At 51.7% G+C, this 20,411-nt stretch overlaps 1 protein-coding gene across 2 annotated transcripts in view; it reads right to left on the bottom strand.

The window, feature by feature from the left end:
- Positions 1-4,585: 4,585 nt before the first annotated feature.
- DCPS (decapping enzyme, scavenger) overlaps positions 4,586-20,411 on the bottom strand; it is a 43,973-nt gene continuing 28,147 nt past the window's right edge. For both annotated transcript variants that reach the window (XM_055273701.2, XM_055273700.2), the window contains exons 3-6: positions 18,867-19,012; positions 11,983-12,096; positions 6,938-7,048; positions 4,586-4,992 (exon numbers count right to left, since the gene is read on the bottom strand). In XM_055273701.2, the coding sequence (XP_055129676.1) occupies positions 4,726-4,992; positions 6,938-7,048; positions 11,983-12,096; positions 18,867-19,012 (638 nt within the window). In that variant the 3' untranslated portion in view covers positions 4,586-4,725. The remainder of the gene's footprint in view (positions 4,993-6,937; positions 7,049-11,982; positions 12,097-18,866; positions 19,013-20,411) is intronic.

The raw sequence follows: 20,411 nt of genomic DNA, 5'->3' as shown, positions 1-20,411 counted from the left end.
TGCTCACAGAGATTTTAAATATTCTCACCATTACAAACTGATAAGTATGTGACATAATGCATACGTTAATTAGCCTGATTTAGTGATTCCACAATGTATACATGTAACAAAACATCATGTTGTACACCATAAATGTATACTATTTTTATTTGCCAATTAAATATTTTTTTTAAAGTTTTAGCCTGCAGGTTTAGCTTTTTGGGGCTGAAGCCCCATAGCCCCCTGCACTTCAACATACTCATCAGCATTGTAACTACTTGGTAATTAATGCCTGTGTTCCTACTAAATTGTAAGCTCCACATGAGCTCTGCCTCCAGGTGTTTGCAAAAAAACCAAAAGGGGGTGGGGGTAGATGCTCAAAACCTGTTTATTAAATTGTATTGAAATTGAAACACTTGAAACAGATTTCATTCCTGCTTATTTTCTAACAGTGGTTAAAACTTGGTAACTTCAAGTTGACATGGATTTCAGAATTCAATGTAATTTCAACAATATTAATAGAACAAACTTAGAGTTGCCAACATTTCTTTTGCTAAGCAAGGCTATTTTAAAAACAACTATCAATAATTATCTTATTTTAAAAAGTACATTTTAACCTTATATATACATGTTTGGAATAAAAACAGTCCTTCCTGAGAAGGAAGAGTTGGCAGACCTACATCAATAAAATAAATATATTCAAATGCTTTGGATATGGAAGTATTACAAGAGAAACATTTTCAAGTATTACTTCATATGTAGTTGTTTCTTATTTCTTAGTTCGGGGATTTGTATTCAACAGGGACATGGAATGTGGAGCCTGAGATGGTATTTTTCTGTTTCATGTCGATAGAGACCACTCAGCAATTTTGCTCTATTAGGAAACTTTGAGGCAAATGGAGAGAAGCCAAGGAACAATAGCAGTCATGCCTCCAACTGCTTCTTTCCTTCTCCAACCAAGCCAGAAAGAACGTAGGCCAAGTGTTGGGGCTAAAATCCAGTCGTGGAGCCATCCAGGATTTATCTAGGAAGGGTGACATCTGCCACTGCTCCAGCAGAGCGGGGGCATGGCATGCTTCTGAGGGCACACAGTTCAACACATGAGGCACTCTGCAGCACACAGGACCAAGGTGTCGTGCTGCCAGAGAGGGGCTGGCATTTGCCATTTTGTCAAAGCAGGGCTGCAGATTGTGGCTTGCTCAGGACAGAAGGATGCTGGGCTCTTAAGTGATAGCAGGAAGAAAGCATGAGGTAGAGGGGCTGGTCCTTACTCTCCATCCCCTGCATGAGATCCAGGAGGCCTCATTCAGAGCCTAGCTCTGGTCCTCCATTTGCCACATGTTTATTGAGCACTTATAGGTGAGTCATCGCCCTAGGTTCTGGGGAAATGGTGAACAAAGGGCCAGAAGTCTCTGCTTCCTGGAGCTGCTGTTCACTCCATAATGCTGGACAAGACATCCTGAGCCCATTTCTTCGTAAAAAGGAACGAGAATGTGGGTCATGAAATGATCTGCTATATGAATGCAGTGTTATAATGTTGCTTTGTCTCAAAGGTTGGTCCGCTGAGCCAGGTAGTGTCTTAGGGGCCAGGGATACAGAGCGAACTAAAACAAAGCTCCTACCTTCAAGACCCTCTCAGTCTAGTGGGGAAAGCGGACAAACTCACAAATAGGAATAAAAGGAGGCACTATATGCAAAGCTATCGTCTTGAGTTACCCAGGAGTCTGATATGAAGGTCACCCTATAAAGACAGACTATGCTTTTGGAGTCTCAATAGGACTTGGCAGAGCAGCCAGCCCTGTGCACTCTAGACCTTGAGGGTGATAAGCCCAAAGAGGGTTGGATTGAGGGAGGGAGCTGCAAGGGGGCCATGGCCGGCAGGGTCCCTGGCGATTACAGCAGCAGAGCACTGGCTGGCTCTGAAGGGGAACCCTTGCCAGGCCTCTAGCAGAGGCTTGTCTTTCCATGTACAAGAAAAGTTAAGTGGTGAGGCCTGGAGAGGGGCCCCCTTCTGTACTGTGGTGAAGATAAACGAGGCTGGGAGAGGAGTGCGGGGATGCTATCCCAGAGAGGCCCCTCCCCACAGAGTGGGCAGAAGGAAGACAGAACTGGCCAGCCCCTCGGGGGAGTCGAGAAGCCTTCCAGAGTGTGGGTCCCTGTCTCCATGCCTGCCTCTCCAGACCTGAGTGCCTGCCCTCTGCTGTGACTCCCAGCCTCGTCTGTCCCGTTGGGTGAACTCTGTCCCATTTCTCTTGCCCCTCAAACGTTTATTCATCCAGTGTCAAATTCCTACCCACCTTCCTCCAGGGGCCAGGCGCTACGAGATGAGGGGAAGGAACGGCAAGGTCAGCGGGAGCCCGTGGAGCCAGACCTTCCAGCAGCATTGTTGGGGGCTGGGCAGGAGGGCATGGGCTGAGGCCGCAGGGAAGGGCTGCGCCACAGGGAGGCCTCCCTCTGCTCCGTGGCAGTTGTGGTGCTGGAGATGGAGCCCGTGTTTGCTTGTTGGGACATCTGCTTTCAGAGAGGAAGTGGGTCACTTCTTTCCCCTGGACCTGGAATGGGCACAACAGAGACCCAGGGAGCATTCCTGCAAGCTGGACACTGCTCTGGGAGAAGACCTCCATCCAACCTCCTGCCCCCAAGACCCCAGCAGCTGCCAGTGTCACTGCCCACAAAAGTATTTGCTTAGCCCAAGAAAGAGTCAGTCAGATGTGTGGTGGCCATGAAATGGATCCTGCTGGTTCTCTGTCAGACCTCCCTGCGTTGGTCACTACCTCAAAATTCCTTGGCTGCAACTCCATGTTGCCTGAATCTAGGGACTGTTGAAGTACTGCAGGGGGCTGGGCGCCGTGGCTCACGCCTGGAATCCCAGCACTTTGGGAGGCCGAGACGGGTGGATCACCCGAGGCTAGGAGTTGGAGACCAGCTTGGCCAACATGGTGAAACCCCGTCTCTACTAAAAATACAAAAATTAGCTGGGCGTGGGGGCGCACCCCTGTAGTCCCAGCTACTCAGGAGGCTGAGGCAGGAGAATCACTTGAACCCAGGAGGCGGAGGTTGCAGCGAGTCGAGATTGCGCCACTGCACTCCAGCCTGCGAGATAGTCTCAAAAAAAAAAAAAAAAAAAAAAAAAAAGAGCTGCATGGAAGAATGGCTGAGTGGCGGCCAGTGGCTTCCTTGTGCCTCATCTGAACTCCCTGAAGGCTGAAGCAGGTCCCTGAGGCTTTGTGACCACACCCTCCACTCCCCGGCTGTTTCTTTTTTATTTTTTTAATTTTTTTTTGAGAGGGAGTCTTGCTCTGTCACCCAGGCTGAAGTACAGTGGCTCACCGCAACCTCCGCCTGCCGGGTTCAAGGGATTCTCCTGCTTCAGCCTCCCAAGTAGCTGGGATTACAGGAACCCACCACCACACCTGGCTAATTTTTCTATTTTTTAGTAGAGACGGGTTTCACCATGTTGGTGATTCTGCTGTTTCTAAGGAGACTCTCCCAGGGCCACAGGGGTCCACAGCAGGCCCTGAGACCCTGAAGCAGGTTGGCTGCACCTGGGCTACCACCTGCAAGTAAAGGGGCTAATCTCTGAATGAGGCTTCCTGGTTCTCAGGCACGGAATGGAGAGTAAGGACCACCCACTGTGCCTCAAGCTTCCCCCCTGCTGTCACTTAAGAGCCTGCCATCCTGCCATCCCTGAGAGCTTCCCAAGCAAGGCACAAAATCCACAGCCCTACTCTGACAAAGCGGCAAACGCCAGCCCCTCTGGCAGCATGATGCCTTGGTCCTGTGTGCTGGAGAGAGCCTTGTGTGTTTACTTGTGTGCCCACCCATACAAGCCATGTCCCTGCCCTGCTTGAGCCCTGATGGCTCCCTAACGGCTCATCAGCCTCTGACGCTTTGAGGTCCCTTCCTGGTCTCAAGATCCTCTGAACGTCTGCCTCTGATAGGCCTTGAACCCAAGCTGCCTCTGGGCTTTTGTATTCAACTGCAACCATATCATTTGCCCTTGCTGATTCACTTGCACTTGATCTTCTGGCTGCTTCATGTGAGTCTGTTTTGTCTTCCTGCCGAGATAAAAACTCAAGGCTGGGGACTCGCTGACCAAATAACAGAGCAAGGCAGGCTTTTCGGGCTTGCATAATCTGATTCTTATTAAAACCCGCCCATTTCCAGGCACCAAGCCCCTATCCTCGTCAACAAGAAGTTTATCAACAGGGTTGACTGACTCACAGGGAGGTGTGACCTCACTGCTGGAAGGAGGAAGTGCCATCAGAAACCCGTATAGATAATTTCCTGAAAGGTTCCAAGTTTGTTTTTTTGGGGAACTCCTCAAAGGAGAGGTGGATGGCAGGGGAAGGAGGAGGGGATAGGGAGAGGAGCAGAATAAGAAGGAGTACAGACAGAAGAGGCACAGAGCGGAGACAAGGAAGCCACCACAGACGGTGAGCCCTGGGGCTTGGAGAAGGCCCTCGGCACCCTTCCAGGGCAGCTCCCACCCGTCAGTTGAAACCACCACCTGGAGACTTTCCATCATTCTCAAGGCCTTCCCACAGGTTCTACCCACCCACTCTCCCCCACCATCTGCCTGCCTCCCAGGCCACGCTGTCCACACTGAGTGAGCCCACTAGTTTATTCACTACTAGGAATAGGCCGGTACAAAATACATTTTTAGAAAATTCACTTGGAGATAAAAAATCTTGTCCCCACTCCTCCCCCAATCCCACACATCTGTGCTCTTCTGCCTGAGTTAATTCAGCTTTGCTGAGCCTCCTGCAAGAGCTTGAGCAGGGGGTCGTCAGCCCTGAGGGCGAAGGTGAGCGTGCGCTGCTGGTAGTGCCTGGGGTCACACTCCAGGTTCTCGATCACCTCAGCCAGCAGGTGGGCCCGCTCCACGCCTGAGCCAGGGGCCTCGAAGCCCAGGGCGGTGAAGTGCACGTGCAGGTGGTAGTAGGAGGGCAGATAGTGCAGGTATACTCGCAGACGGTCTCCGCTCATCTGGTAGCGCTGCAGGATGGCCTCCTGATGAGACAGGGGCAGGCAGGAGTCACTGTGCTGCCTGAGGCCCGGCGCCATGTCCCCACCTAGACCCTCCTCCCATCTGAATCCTGGGTTGGCCTGGGACAGCTCATAAAAACCCTCCAAACAGCTCTCTGCCTGCTGTCTGCTTCAGCTTCCTCTGTCTTCTAGTCTAGGAAATCCACAAGTGCAGGTGACAGCAGCAAAGCTGAGACTCTTTCTCCCAAAAGAAGGGGGTAGCAGCCTCAATCAGCATTCCCCACCCCAACGTGGAAAAAACACTGGCTTCCTCAAACCGTTGCTGCTGGGAATCTTGGAAGGCCCAGTGTCTACAGACAGGCCCCAGATTCCCAAGACTATGGGGACTTTCATGATTTAGAAGCATTTAATCAGTCATGAAGTGGATGGGAGGAAGCCTCATTCTCTCTTTCAGCATAGGACAGGGTGGAGCTTGGAAACAATGAAGTTGGAGATGGGGGTTTGCTGAGAACTTGGTGAAAGAGCAAGAACTGTGGAAGGGGTGCGGGAGGGGCTGCTCCCACACAGACCTGGCGAGGTCTCCGTGGGCTCCTTGCAGAAGAGGAAAGCATTGACTTTGGCCCTGGCTCCCTTTGCCCACCTCCGCCTTGCTCGGGGGTGGGTCTTTTTCTACCAACCTCCACCTTCAGGAGCCTGCAAGGCATAGAATTAAGCAGAGACTCTCATCTCCATTGTGGGCAAATCCCTGAGGTGGTCAGAGGTGAAGAGAAAAATACCAGGGTCTCAGTGGGCTCAGTATATACCCCAGGACTGTGTTCTGCATTTGGAGCTCACCCCAGGAATCCCTGCAGCAGGGCGAGACCAGGGCCAAGGCACCGAGGGGCTTCCTGGAGTAAGTGAGGTCTGCCTGCCAGGGTGGAGCTGTCTGAGCTGCTAGGGCAGGTCAAAGTGTTGGCCGGGCATCTCCCCAAGAGAAAGACACCATTCTCTGCCATTTGTAATATCCAGAGACTGCTTCAGGATCTGAACAAGTCACCCCACAAAGATAAAGGCAGCCGAGGGGTGGTGCCATGGGTGGGCAGGAGGGAAGATAGATTGGGGCCCAGCAGCAGGGGGAAGCTGGGTGTGCGCAGAGCCTTTCCTCCAGGTCTGCATTAACACCTCGAAGCATCACTGGTCAAAAAGGGGCAAATCTCTCTCCTGGCTGGGCATCGTTGTGACTGCTAGCTCTGGCGTGTTAGGCAGATCATCACATTTCAGAGTGGAAAAAAGACTGAGACCCAGCCCCTTAGGATGGTGGATTTAGAAGGGATCCATCTAGATAATGTGGTTCAGGGAGGTGAAGTGACCTGCCCCAGGCCACTCAGCTGGTTAGGGTCCATATGTCAGGCCAGGACCACACCCAAGATTCTAGACACTCTTCCCCCATCTCCCCCTCCTCCTGGGCTCTGTTTAGAGCCCCAATAATTTCATTCAATTCAACAAATATCCCAGAGAGAAAGTATCCCAGAATACCCGGTGCTACAGAATTCAGCCTGTCTGCAATCTAGACAAGGAGACACACATGTACACACATATCGAAGTCATGTGCCCATACTCCCAAGAAACTCTGGCATGATGTGGTTGTCATGAGAGAGACAGGTGATCGTGGAGTAGGAAGGGCCAGGACTTAAGGACCAGAGTCTATGGGGTGAGGGGTGGAAGTGCATCCCAGATGGAGAAAGGCCAAGAAAGGCGTGTGAGGGTGAGGAAAGGTGGCTGAAAGCAGAGCTGAGGCGCCAGAGGCAGGACCGGGACAAAGAGCCCTGCTCTTCAACCTCAAGAGCCTAATGGGGTCCCCAAGCCTGGCATCCAGAGAGAAGTCTCTCCAAGATGGACTCTGGGAAGGGTGAGGAAAGGGGCCCGGGAACACACTGGAATCTGAATCTAATTTCTCTGAGCTTCCACGTGGTTTGGTGAAGCCACTCACCTGCCCCTGGTGAAGGATGTTCCTGAGCAGCGGCAGGTGCTCCGGAGTAAGGTCGCGTAGGGATCTGATGCCCCGGCGATGGCAGATGGCGATCAAGTACAGGTCATCGAGCTGCGTAGAGAGCAAGGGGAGACCAGGCTCAGCAGGCAACAGACCTGGGGAGGCTGCCAACCCTGGAGTTCTCACGTAAGCCAGGAAGCACCCACCCCTGAGGCCTACAGTGCCAGGAGAAACCCCGCAGGGCATCCGCATACCCCGGGCGTGTGGGATGGTCTAAGGAGCAGGCCTTCTGTGTACACTTCTTGCTAGAGAATACCATGTGAGAGTTCTTTCTGACAGAGTCTCACTCTGTCGCCCAGGTCGGAGTGCAGTGGCGCAACCTTGGCTCACTGCAACCTCCACCTCCCGGGTTCAAGCGATTCTTCTGCCTCAGCCTCCCCAGTAGCCGGGACTACAGGTGTGTGCCACCATGCTTGGCTCATTTTTTTTTTTTTTGTATTTTTAGTAGAGACGGGGTTTCACCATATTGGCCAGGCTGGTCTCAAACTCCTGACCTCATGATCTGCCCGCCTCGGCCTCCCAAAGTGCTGGGATTACAGGCGTGAGCCACCGTGCCCAGCAGAGAGTTCTATATACTCGCTCGCCAGAGCTGTCAGGGGTAGGGAGCCAGGAGGTTCAAGAAAGAGCAAGGGCAACTCTCTCCCTCCAAGAGTTTACAGTCTTATCACATGTATGCAAGTAGCTCTACTCTAAGACACAAAATAATCCCAGCACAGGAGGAAGGAAAGACTCTAGCTACCTGGATGAACCCAGGAAGGCCTCCTGGAAGAGAAGGCAGAGGATCAGGTCTAGAAAAAAAGGTAGAATTTGGAGAAAGGATATTCAGGTAGAGGAAACAGAGCAAAGGCTTGGCGGCAAGAATGTACAGGGTACAAATGTATACGGCATAGAATGTATATGTAAGGGGAGAGGAAGCAACTTGATTTGTCTGGAGTCAAGGCCCATGAAGGGGTGGAGTGGGGTTTGAAGGCTGAGAAGGGAGCCAAGGGCCAGCTCAGCAGCACACACACACCAGGGCAGTTAGCTTGTTTCTCTCTTCCCCTATCGCACAGGACACCTTCCTGCTGTCCTTCCTGAGCACAGCCTGGCTGAAAACCTGGAGGTCACAACAGTACAAAGAATCAAAGTCAAGATCTTTTGCCCGAGAGCAAATGAACTCTTCCTCTTGCCGAGAAAACCCACTCTGCTCAACTAAACCCTGGCCTTGCCTGGTAATTCCATCCATGCACCTGGCAGGCCCCAGACATCAAGGCTCTGAGGGGCCAGGCATGGGGAGAACCCAGCAGTGCCCTGCCCTGCAGTCTGAGCTACCCGTTCCTTGTGGAGATAACTGAGGACCATGACTCACCCAACCACATTTCCTGGGGCCTCAAATTGAAAATTCAGGATGGGCTTTTCTATATGACTGGCTGATATCCAACTATGCCATGGTCTTTACATGCCATGAACATTCTTTCCTGCCAGAGTTCTAAGAATCTGTGTTCTCTGCCTCAGACCTTCTGCAGATGAGTCCACAGGAAGCTCCGCGTGTAGCTGAGCTACATGCCCCAGGCTTCAGTTTGCCCCAAGTCCCCTGTGTACTCTCTCGTGGCCTGTGGCCAAGAAATGAACTCTCTCACTTTGGACTTAGGAGTCCAAAGAGAAGCCCAGAAACAAAATTGCTTGAACTTGAATTTTGTGTGTGTGTGTGCGCACGTGTGCACGTGGTGGTGAATGTGTATGTTTTCAGCTGTTCTATGTGTCACTGTCAGGGAACTCCCAAATGATAGTAACATTTGTTTTAGATGATGTCTGCTGACAAATCACAAACATGACGCTAACTCGCAACTCTCTGCTCCACTGGCACAGAATAGGGCATGGAGCCTGGTGCTGGGTGTCAGCCCGTGGTGTTGGGTGTCAGTTCACAGGCTGGGTAAGAGAGGGAAAATAATCTATTCTTTGATATTAGACATGACCCAAAATTTCCTGCTGGCAGCCAAAGGGCCTCCTCGCTCAGAGAAGTGATCTGAAAAAAGCTAGGCCAGGGGCAGGAGAGGGCCTCAGGCTGGCACCCCAGAAGGTGGCCCGTCAGTCACTCTGGGAAGACAGATAGACATCGTCAGTCTCTTTTTACAAGTCAAGACAGTAAAATCAAAGTAATAGTTTCCTGGCAGGAAGAAAGAGAATCGCTGGAGCTTTGGAGAGCCATCTCTTAACCTCTGGGGTGACTCAAAGGAACAGTTGCCTGGTCTGAGAACTTTAGACCAAAGAACTTAAATCATATGAGCTGAAAATGCATGTGTATCCATATACACATGTACATATGTGCTTATATACGCAATATAGAAAGGTTACCAGAGACAAAAAAATAGCAACAATAGTTGTTTTGGGGAAGGGAAAGGAAGGGCTGTGGGGTGAGGGAGCATACTTTCACTGAATATCCTCTGTACTGTGTGCATTTTTGCCACATGCATGAACTAAACCTACAAGAAAATAAACAAATAAAAAAAAGAATACACAGGTGATCCTTTAAGAGAACAGAAGAAGGGATGTTATAACCTCTAAGGAGGCACAGTCTCTAGCAAACCGGCACGTGATAAATATATGTTGAATGGATGAAAAAATGGATTATTTCTTTAATTCAGGGCCATCAGTTTGGAGACAGTAACTTCCAGGACCAGTGGCAGGAGGAGATTCAAGGTGGCTAGGAAAGCTCCTCAAAGCAAACGCCAGGGTGCCTCCCTATCCCCAGCCCTTCCCTGTCCCAAAGACAAAGGATAGAAGCCCAGGCATGGCCTGTCTTCCTGCTGGATAAATTGCCTAATTCAAAGAGAGCTACCAATTCAGTGCTGTCACAAGTCAAAGATTTGAGACGCTAAAATATGGCATCATCAAAAGTCAAGTAAGAATTAAGGTCGGGCGCGGTGGCTCACGCCTGTAGTCCCAGCTACTTGGGTTGCTGAGGCACGAGAATTGCTTGAACCCGGGAGGTGGAGGTTGCAGTGAGCTGAGATCACACCACTGCACTCCAGCCTGGGCAACAGAGTGAGACTCTGTCTCAAAAAAAAAAAAAAAAAAAAAGAATTAAGCAAAGGTTAAGAAGGACCACACCTGCATCACTATGAAGCAAAGTATGACATTTAAGCTGGCCCTTTCATGACCCTTGAGGACAAGTAATTCCAGCCCTGTGGCTGGCAGCCAGAGTGCAGCTCCTAAAGCCTTTCCTGTCTTAAAGGGGACAGAAAAAGGGAGGTTCCACTGGCAGGTGAGGCAGAGCCTGGAGGCACTGGGATCAGAAGGACAGCAGATTTCTCTTCTCTGCCGTGGGCTCAAATGCATTCAGGGCTTCTGGAATAGAGACGGACAAGTCTATCTTTTGTTGTCCCTCCATGGCCTTAAGACTGCGATCACTTGGCAAGCTCTTCAGTCTTCAAGAGTCTCGTGCGGCAGAAGGTCCTTCTACCCCACACCTCCATGGCCCTGCTGGGATTCTCATTAATGGTGGGCCCCACCTCCTATGACCCAGGCTCTGACCCCGGATCTCTAGGTGCAGGGCAGCCCCACGAGACAGATGGGGGTTTGCAGAGCCACCACTCAGTTTGAGACAAAGGACCTTCAGGGCCTACCTCTTCAAATGCCCACAGAGCCAGTCCTGGCTCCCTCCTTCAAAGCCTGAAGGTGGCACAGGCAGAGAGAAGCTGCAGGGAAGGGCAGCATGGATGCAGGCATCCCCTTAGCCTCTCGCTGCAGCGCCCCACACAAGGAGAGCCCTCTTCTTTGAACTTACTTGGCTCTAGGAAATCATCGATCAATGCTGCAACTTCGGAAAATCCCTTCAAATTCTTTCCCACCCCTTGGGTCACATTTGGGAATTCCCACAAGCCTCTTGTCAAGAGACGAATTATGCTCACTTGCCTGTGCAACTCTGAGCCAAAATCCCACCCCTTTACCGCACGTCAAAACTGAAGCCGCCATGGGCAGCCACAACTGCGAAAGCAGAGGGAGCGAGCCCGCGGAGGCGCAGACGAGGCTCACTCCAAGGCACCTTCTCTACGAGAGTCTCTCCAGCCTGTGACGGGTGCAGAAACTAGACGGGCCCACCAAAAGCAGAACGGGACATCTGAGCCTGGATTACTCCACAGGTGAAAGTGCAGGAGAGAATATGTCCGCTCCCAGTGCCCATGCCTGCCTGCCTACCTCGGCCTTATCCAGGCCCTTCTTCTGTTGCAGACTGAGCACAGCCAGGTTCCAGTCTGTGGTAAGAACAGCACTCTCTGCAACACAGTGGCTCTGCCTGTTTCTGACCCTGTCAGGGTATAAAAGTTTCTGACACTCTCAGGTATAAAAGAGGTGGTGGTAAGTGATAATTCTGGTGGTGGGCTGGTCTGGGAGAGACAGAAGACCATAGGGAACTGGAAAGGGATACCTGTGAGGGAGGACGGCCCCTCCCAAACCTGCTCCTTAGGAAAGTAGCAGAAGCAGAGGTGCTTGGAGGCCAAGGCACGGGGCCGAGGGGCCCGAGTGGAAGTCTGGACTAAGCTACTCCACAGCTCAGGCTGAGGAGGAGATGCCTTGGGTTGGTCACCACGGTTCCTGCCTGCCAGTGCTTCAGAACACGGGCCTGCCTGGATCTGCTGGTGTCAAGGGGAACGGAGAAAATGGAAACACCCCACTTGAGGGCTCCAGGTGCGGTTGGAAGCACAGGTGGCTGCCAAGACCACTTGGCTGGTAAGGAATGGCCTATGTGGTCATGGGTGCAAACATCACCCCATTTTACCTCTTGGGTGGGAGGACGGCCAGAAAGGGCTTTAAGCTGACCCATTAAAGCAAAAGCACTTATGTATGACAAGTAACCACCCGGTCCCCACAGAGCGCTCAGGCCAACCCTTGTTGGTTAATTATAATCTGCTTAGAGACAGGCCAGCGTGAGAAAGAGGGCGGTCAGAAGGACCAGCACTTGCAGCAGGGTGGCTACAGACCAGGGCATTCCAGCCAGAAACCATTACCTGCTGTTGGTTCCACTTGAGGTCAGGGATGAGGACAAAACCATCAGAGGGATCTGGGTTCTCGAAAACAATCCGGTCCGCTTCAGCCTTCTTGTCGAGAATGTTATACACCCACTGAAAGGAGGGGGAGAGAGATGGTTCACAAATCCACTCATCACCCCTTGACAGATACCCCAAACTGAGCTCGGTGCATTCCCTGGCCTCTCCAGGAGACAGGACCAAGCCATAAAAGGCCGCCACGCTCAGAGGATCTACATCCGGGCTGCCCTGTCTCCAAGCATCTGTTCTTAGGGGTCCAGAAGGGATTTCCCCCCTTTCCACTCCAGCTGGCACTCAGCCATGAGTCATCACAAGGGTCTCTGCAGCTTGGATGGGGCCTGGCTCTTCCTGGTCAGCACAGTGCACACGCTCTGCAGAGGCCTCACAGACCCAGGCTGTGTCTGCCCTCTATAGCAGTGACCCCCTCCACCGCTCACAGGACTCAGGGGAAGAGCTGCCTCCATGGATCCTATTTCACTCTATTCAGGACTATGGGGAAAAGAGAGGTAGGAGGCTGAGGGCACCGCAGTTTCCTTCTGTGGAGGGGCCAGCTACCCATCAGGGCAGTGAGAGCCTTTGCCTTAGCAGCTCATGTGTGCAGGTTTCCCGCTGCGCTGGGATTCTCATCAGCAGTGGGCTCAGCACCTCTGCCCGCCTGGAGCTGCTGCAGATGCCGGTTTATCAGCAGTCTCTGCTGACACAGGCCCCACATGGCAAAGCAGAAACGAAAGCTGTGTAGAGACACAGAGACAGCGACCTCACCAAGACCTTTCAGGGCTACCCAGGGCTCCTGGCCCTTGTGTCACCCTTGGATCAGCTGCTGTCAACAGTCTGCAGAGGATCTTTCCCAGGCCTGTATGGACCCCAGGACATCACTTTACAGAGATGGTCCTGGAGGCCTGTCTGAGGTTAGGAGGCTGCAGGAGGTTGGGCTGAGAAGGCCCCTGGGCTCACAGGCCTCAAACCCCAGTGCCCCCAGCTCTTCTCTACTTCCCCCAGCTCTCAGGACCCTTTGCAAACATGAACTCATGCAGGACAGTGAACTCTGCCCTACATCTGGGGGAGAGACCTGCTAGGAAACCAGAGAGGGGAGTGGCTGAGGACACACTACTGCCCCTTCCTCCTCACAGTCAGAACGGTCCGAGCTCACTGATGTAGAAGGAGCCACGGACACGAGGTGGGATGGGGAGGCCAGGGAACCGACACTACCAGGCAGCCATCCATGGTCCTCTTTCCACTCCCAGAAGTGCTAGACAGGCAGCATCACCGAAGGTTAGAGGCACGGGGACTGCCTTAGGGTCCGCACCACCTCACACCTTGAGCATGGAGGGCTGAACACACTGCATTGCATCCTCACCTCTCAGCTGGGACGGACTGGGGGAGAGGGCAGCTGGGCCTCGAGGTCTCCTGCAACTCTCTACCCACAGGAAGCATTTCACCTCAGAGGGCCCCAAACCCCTCACAAGGCCCCAAACCCCTGACAAGACCCACAGGCCGGTCACAATGTGGTCCATTCACAACAAAAGACAGGAAGCTCCCAAGAAACCGAATGAGGCTCCTTCCTGGGAGGGGTCTGAAGGACAGCTGGCAGCCGCTTCCTCATGCAGTGCCGGGGCCAGAGCAATGCATGGCCAGCACATCCACAGAGGCGTTTCCTCTCTGACCTGAAATCTCCTGGGAATGTGATGCCAGAGGAAGAAGCCAGCGGAAATATAAGGGAGGGAGGGAGATGGCATTCCCTACAGAGACCCCCAATGCACCCCATAAGCAGGCCTCCCCACGGCCTGTCCCTGGGTCACAGAAAAGGGGCATCTGCCTCTGACTGGTATAAGAGCAAGAGTGAGCAGGTTCTGAGCCAAGGAGACCTGGTTTCATCTCCCAGCTGTCACTGGGTGAGCGACTGATGCCTCCTTTGTAAAATGGGGCCGATTATATCTACGTAAGGGTGGTGAAGGTTTTCAGAGAACATGCACATGAAAGCACCTAGCACAGCCAGTGGAAGGTCTAAGTATAACAGCACACCCTACGAGTGGCAAAGGTGGTGGGATGGTATGCCAGAGGCTACAAAACTGACTGGGGACAGGAAAAGAGGGAAAGGCGGTGAGAGCAAAGGAGGTGGTGAGAGAGGAAATAAGAGCGGGGCTGGAGGACAAGTGACTGCAGGAAGGAGTGATGACCATGAGAGCAGCTGCAGTCTGCCTGGCACTGCTCTCAGTGTCACAGCAACCCTGAGAGGTGGCTACTATCATTGTCACCAATTTTTTTTTTTTTTTTTTGAGATGGAGTCTTGCTCTTTCGCCCAGACTAGAGTGCAGTGGCGTGATCTGGGCTCACTGCAACCTCCACCTCCCTGGTTCAAGCGATTCTCTTGCCTCAGTAGCTGGGGTTATAGGTGCCCACAACCACACCCGGCTAATTTTTATATTTTTAGTAGAGACAGGTTTTTTTGTTTGTTTTTGTTTTTTTCTGAGACAGAGTTTCACTCTTGGCTGGAGTACAATGGTGTGATCTCAGCTCACTGCAACCTCCTCCTCCCAGGTTCAAGTGATTCTCCTGCCTCAGCCTCCCAAGAAGCTGGGATTACAGGCGTGTGCCACCACACCCAGCTAAGTTTTGTATTTTTAGTAGAGATGGGGTTTCGCCATGTTGGCCAGGCTGGTCTCAAACTCCTGACCTCAAGTGATCTGCCCGCCTTGGCCTCCCAAAGTGCTGGGATTACAGGCATAAGCCACCGCGCCTGGACACTGTCCCCATTTTACAGGTAAGGAGAATGCAAGTGCAAGGAAGTTCACGCTGGGTCAGCCAATTCAACCATGAGTATCTGGCTCCTGGGCCTGCACACTGGGCCAAGGTACATCTTGTCTGCTGGGAGAGGCCTCTGGGAGAGTGGCAGGGAGCTGCACCCACGGGAAGCCTCAAGGCCAGAGGCCCAGATAAGAAAGAGGAGAATGAAAGAACAAAATTCACACAAACACAGAGGGCTATGTAATGGGGAGTGCCACCATCTGAAACCATGCCCAAGAACTTGGCCAGCCCTGCTGATAAACTGGGCAGTGGGTGATGCCATCAGCTTTCTGCAACTCACCTGGCTGGACTTCTTTGCAGTAGGTGACACTGGCAGCTCCCTCGGTACCCTCTCTCCCACTTTGACCTCCCATGAGACATCTTGCTCCTTCCCCATCACCTCCTGCTCTCTGCTTCTGCCTGCTGCCCTGCACTTCCCCTCCAGCCATGTGTGGCCTGGCCATGTCTCCCAGGTGTCTTAGCTCTGCACATTGCTGTGCCTGTCCCTCTGAACAGTTACCTGGAGTAGAGATTGGTGGCTGCCATCCTGGCATCATTCTGTGCTGGAAACAATAGCAGGCACATGATATATGGCACCTCTCTCAATTTCCACAACACCCAGGAGGGAGGAGCCGTTAGTTACATTTTTCAGACAAGGAAACCAGGGCTCCGAAATTAAGGACAATGTCATGCTGCTCTTAGATGACAGACTGAGAATCCAAACACCAGGCTGAGGTTGAAGTCTGGCTGGATGACTCACAAAGAGACATTTGTAACTAGATGATCTCAAAGGCTCCAGATCCAGACATCCCACTGCAGTTTTTACTGGGAAGTTATAAGTACCTCACATCTAAGGAGCCAAATAGTATCTCTGGCTTAGGGCACAGATAGTGGGACCAGACTGCCTGGCTTTGAGACATGTCTCCAAAAGGGCTACTGTGAAGAATAAATGAGGTGTGAGGCTGGGCACGGTGGCTCACACCTGTAATCCCAGCACTTTGGGAGGCCAAGATGGGCAGGTCACTTGAGGTCAGGAGTTTGAGAACAGCCTGGCCAACATAGTGAAACTCCGTCTCTACTAAAAATACAAAAATTAGCCCAGCGTAGTGGCGGGCACCCGTAATCCCAGCCACTTGGGAGGGTGAAGCAGGAGAATCACTTGAACCTGGCAGGAGAAGGTTGCAGTGAGCCGAGATCACACCATTGCACTCCAGCTTGGGCAACAAGAGTGAAACTCTGTCTCAAAAATAAATAAATAAGTAAATAAATAAATAAATGAGGTGTGATGCACATAAATGCTTAGAGCAGTTCTTGGCACTATGCATAGTAAGTGCTCAATAAATTCCAAACTGAACTCACTGTCTTCCATGCAAACCCACTCTTCTGTTTCTTTCCCCTATACTGGGTCATGAATTATCCTTCTATCCACTCATCACCCAACCTCTTCCCTCCCCTCTCCACGTCAACCAGTTGCTAAGCCCCATCCAGCCCTGTGAAGACCTACCTCTTAAATTGCTCCAGAATCCTTCCCCACTGTCCCTACCTTGGTTCAGACCCATACTGGTTTTTCCCAATCTTCCTGTTCTATGCTCACCCCCACTCCACCAATTAATTCTGCAAATCAGACCATATTATCCACATGCTTAAAACCGTTTAGGGCACCCTCACTGCCTATGGCAACTGTTCTCACATCTGATGGTTGTCAGAAATATCAGACAGACAGAGAGAGAGAGAATTTTTTTAATGCACAATTCCCAGCTCCACTCCCTGAAGGGTGAGATTCAGTGGATATGGAATAGTGCTCCATGCTCGGTATTTATGAAAATCCGCAGGCAATCCTGATGGTAAGCAAGGTTCAGGAACTTCTGGCCACCTGGACAAAGTCGACGTGCCTCCGCCTGGCCCCTGCCTGCCATCTTAGTGCTGTCTCCTCTGACCCTCCAGCAGCCCAAGCCCCAGTCACACCAAACTCCTTGCAGCTCCCCCAAAGCATCGGATGATTCCAGCTCTGTGTGTCTCTGGACTTGCTCCTCCCTCCCCTTGTGCACCTGGTAAACTTCTATTTGTCCTGTAAGACCCAAGGGGAGGATCCTCTGCCTGTGAAGTCCCGACTGTCTGCACTGGTCACTGTCCCTCTGCATCACCACGGTAGCTTGTCTAGGCATCAGAGTGCTTATCCCACTGTCACAACTGCCTGTTTACAAGTCTATCTTCCCTGTTAGACTGTGAAGATCTTGTCTAGGTTTCATCATCTTGGTGACTCTCCAAAGCCTGGCATAGGACCAGGTCCATAGTAGGTACTCAGTAAACATAATGACTGTTGCCAGTTAAGCTGAATGCTTGTAAACTAGAAATAGCCAAGAAGGAATACACGAATGGCTCCCGTCAGTCAGGAGTTGGAAGAGTAGTGGAGTCTTCACTGTGCTCTTCTCCGAGTGGAACTGCATAATGGTGTATAATAAGGAATATACACGGCCAGGCACGGTGGCTCACACCTGTAATCCTAGCACTTTGGGAGGCCAAGACAGGCGGATTGCCTGAGCTCAGGAGTTCGAGGCAAGCCTGGACAACATGGCAAAACCCCATCTCCACTAAAAATACAAAAAATTAGCCAGGCATGGTGGCAAGCACCTGTAATCCTAGTTACTCATACCAACCACATCAGGGCTTCCTTACTTGAATCTCAGGTCTGCACAACCAGCACAACAGAACAACTGTTCCAGGAGATTCCCTAGGACCCCGAACAGCAGAAACTCTAAGAAGATGGAGACATAGTTCCTTTCCACTTGGAAAACAGAACAAGTGCTGGGACTTTAAAAACAAACAAACAAACAACAACAACAAAAAGCAAGTCCACTTGAGCCAGATGCACCCCACGCAAACTGCTGCCCAGGGAGACCAGGGCTGAACCAGGCTGGGAAGGGGCTGGTGACACACAGGCCTCCCAAGGAAACGTCATTCCTGCAGACCGTGTCAGCCTCCCTTTCCTTACTCTTCTCAAGTACAATTCACCTTGCAGTGCCCACACACACAGCACACCCTCCCTTCTTCTGGGCCAGGGAGGAGTGGCTGTGAGTTCCTCACATCACAACACCCTCCACCACAGTGACCTGAATCTTGGGGAGAAAAGTGAGAAATGCTCAAAGAGAACAAGGGTGAGTGATAAAGACAAGGCACAGTGTGAGAGTCAGTGAGTGGGCAAGAAACTGACTCATCAATAAGCATCAATCATATTTAACTCTGAGTACTCACATGGGGCCAGTTCCAGGCAGAGGTTCCAGTTGGCACTGGGCCTAGGCCCAGGGAGGAGTCAGGATCTTGGAGCTAAATGGCCTTGCATCTGGCCTGGCCAGACGACTGCCAGCTTGTGAATGGAGTCCCTGCACCAAATCCCCAGGGCCAATGGGGTCCTGCCTTCTTTTGGACAAATGCAAGGGGGAGTGGGTAAGGGAAGAGTTTTTTACTCTGAGACTGAGATCCTGCAGGCCGGTTTGCCACAGGTGAAACCAGGAATAAGAGTCTGGACAGGGTGGGACTAACTCAACATCAGCCTTTTACCCATTCATGGACCCGAAGCAATGGCACAGTCATCCTGAGGCTCGATCGGGGCTACTGCAGAGCAGACACACATTCTTCCAAAGGACTGGATTGCTTTCAGGTCCCCAGAGAGCATCCATGGCACGCTCAAGCACATCAGGTGGGACCAAGACCAGCATCAGTTCCCCCACCCCCAATGCCTTCTCTCACCATGCTATATAAAATGGCAACTGCCCACCCCAGGCCTTTTGGTCCCACCTATCCTGTCTATTTCTCTCCGCAGCCCTCATTATCTCACAGAGCATATAGATCCTGAGATATCTGTGTATGGTCACACACTGTGTGACTGTGCATGGGATGTAAGCTGCACGAGGCGGGGATTCTGTCCGCCATGCTCTTTACTGTACCCCCATCCCCTCGCCCAGCACAGCGCCTGGCCCCTAATACGACCCCAATAGACACTCGTAAGAGGAGGCACCAGTCACGGGAGCAGTGCTCTGCGTCTGAGACACGCAGCCAGTCACCTGGATGCTGAGGCTCTGGGACTCCAGGTGGGGTAGAGTAATGTTCCTGTAGTCATCTCCCGTCTCTCGGATCAGGCGGAGGTCCTGGCGCAGGTACTTCTGCAGGTGTTTCTCTGTGGCAGGGTAAACCACGGTCGTCTTTACATCTGCAACGACACAGCACAGCCTGTGACAGGGAAGCAATGTCCACTCTCTATGCCACAGGCACCACGGTGAGGAGAGAACTCCCGCCCTGGCTTTGATTCCCTGAGGGAAGCCAAAATCCAAGAGGATCATGCACCAAAGATCCACTCCCACAGAGCGCCTTGTGCCACTGCATTCACGAGCTGAGCCACACTCAGAATCTGGAAAACACAAGGTTCTTACCTGTGGGTCACTGGGCCCCTCGTCAGGTGAACCCCAGCCCTTCCTGCTCCATCTTACTGGCAGAGGAATGAGAGGTCTCTAACTCTTCTCACATACCAAGTTTCTAGGTATGTGGCTTTCTGGACCCAAAGCTGAAAATATGGTTTAAAGGCCGGGCGCAGTGGCTCATGCCTGTAATCCCAGCACTTTGGGAGGCCGAGGCAGGTGGATCACCTGAGGTTGGGAGTTCAAGATCAGCCTGACCAACATAGAGAAACCCTGTCTCTACTAAAAATACAAAATTAACCGGGCGTGGTGGCACATGCCTGTAATCCCAGCTACTCGGGAGGCTGAGGCGGAAGAACCACTCGAACCTGGGAGGCAGAGGTTGCGGTGGGCCCAGATTGCGCCATTGCACTCCTGCCTGGGCAACAAGAGCAAAACTCCATCTCAAAAAATATATATATATATACGTATATATATGGTTTAAAGCCCAGTAGTCCCCTTAATGAAGGGCAGTGCAGCACAGCGCAGTGGTTCCAGGCACAGACTCTGCAGCCAGACTGAGTTCAAGTCCCAGCTCTGCCTGCTCCTTATTCTGAATGGGACCTTGGCCCCACCCAGGAGCACGGTTTAGCTGTTTAACCTCTTGGTGCCACTACTTCCTCATCTGCCAAATGAGGATAGTAAAAGCTCCTGTGTCATAAGGCTGGCAGGATTAAACAAGTCAATTACCTGTGAAGTTCTTAGAATAATGTCTGGCACACAGTAACCACCACATAAGTGCTGTGATGTTTAATCCAGGGTTTCTCAATCTCAGCACCACTGACATTTTGGCCTGGATAATTCTCTGTTGCAGGGGCTGTCCTGTGCATTGAAGGATGTTCAGCTGCATCCCTGGCCTCTATTGAGATGTTAGTAGCACCCTTCCCCAGTTGTGACAACCCAAAATGTCTCCAGACATTGCCAAATGTGTCCCCTGAAAGGAAAAACTGTCCTCAGGTGAGAAGCACAGTTTGAAACTAGAAGGATGTCTTGCAGTTTTCGTAAACAGACTCTAGGCTAGCTTCCTGGTCCAAAACCACCTGGTTTTGGTTAAGTCCTTTCCCTTATTTTTAATAACATCTGGTACAATCGTTCTCATTACTCTAACCTGTATACATAGTGTTTTAACATAGATCTTAGGGGTATTTCAAAATC

The sequence above is a fragment of the Symphalangus syndactylus genome, chromosome 3 (genome assembly GCF_028878055.3).
Source record: "Symphalangus syndactylus isolate Jambi chromosome 3, NHGRI_mSymSyn1-v2.1_pri, whole genome shotgun sequence".
Taxonomy (NCBI): domain Eukaryota; kingdom Metazoa; phylum Chordata; class Mammalia; order Primates; family Hylobatidae; genus Symphalangus; species Symphalangus syndactylus.
Note: the sequence above shows the minus strand (reverse complement) of the source record. Positions and strands in the feature narration are given on the sequence as shown.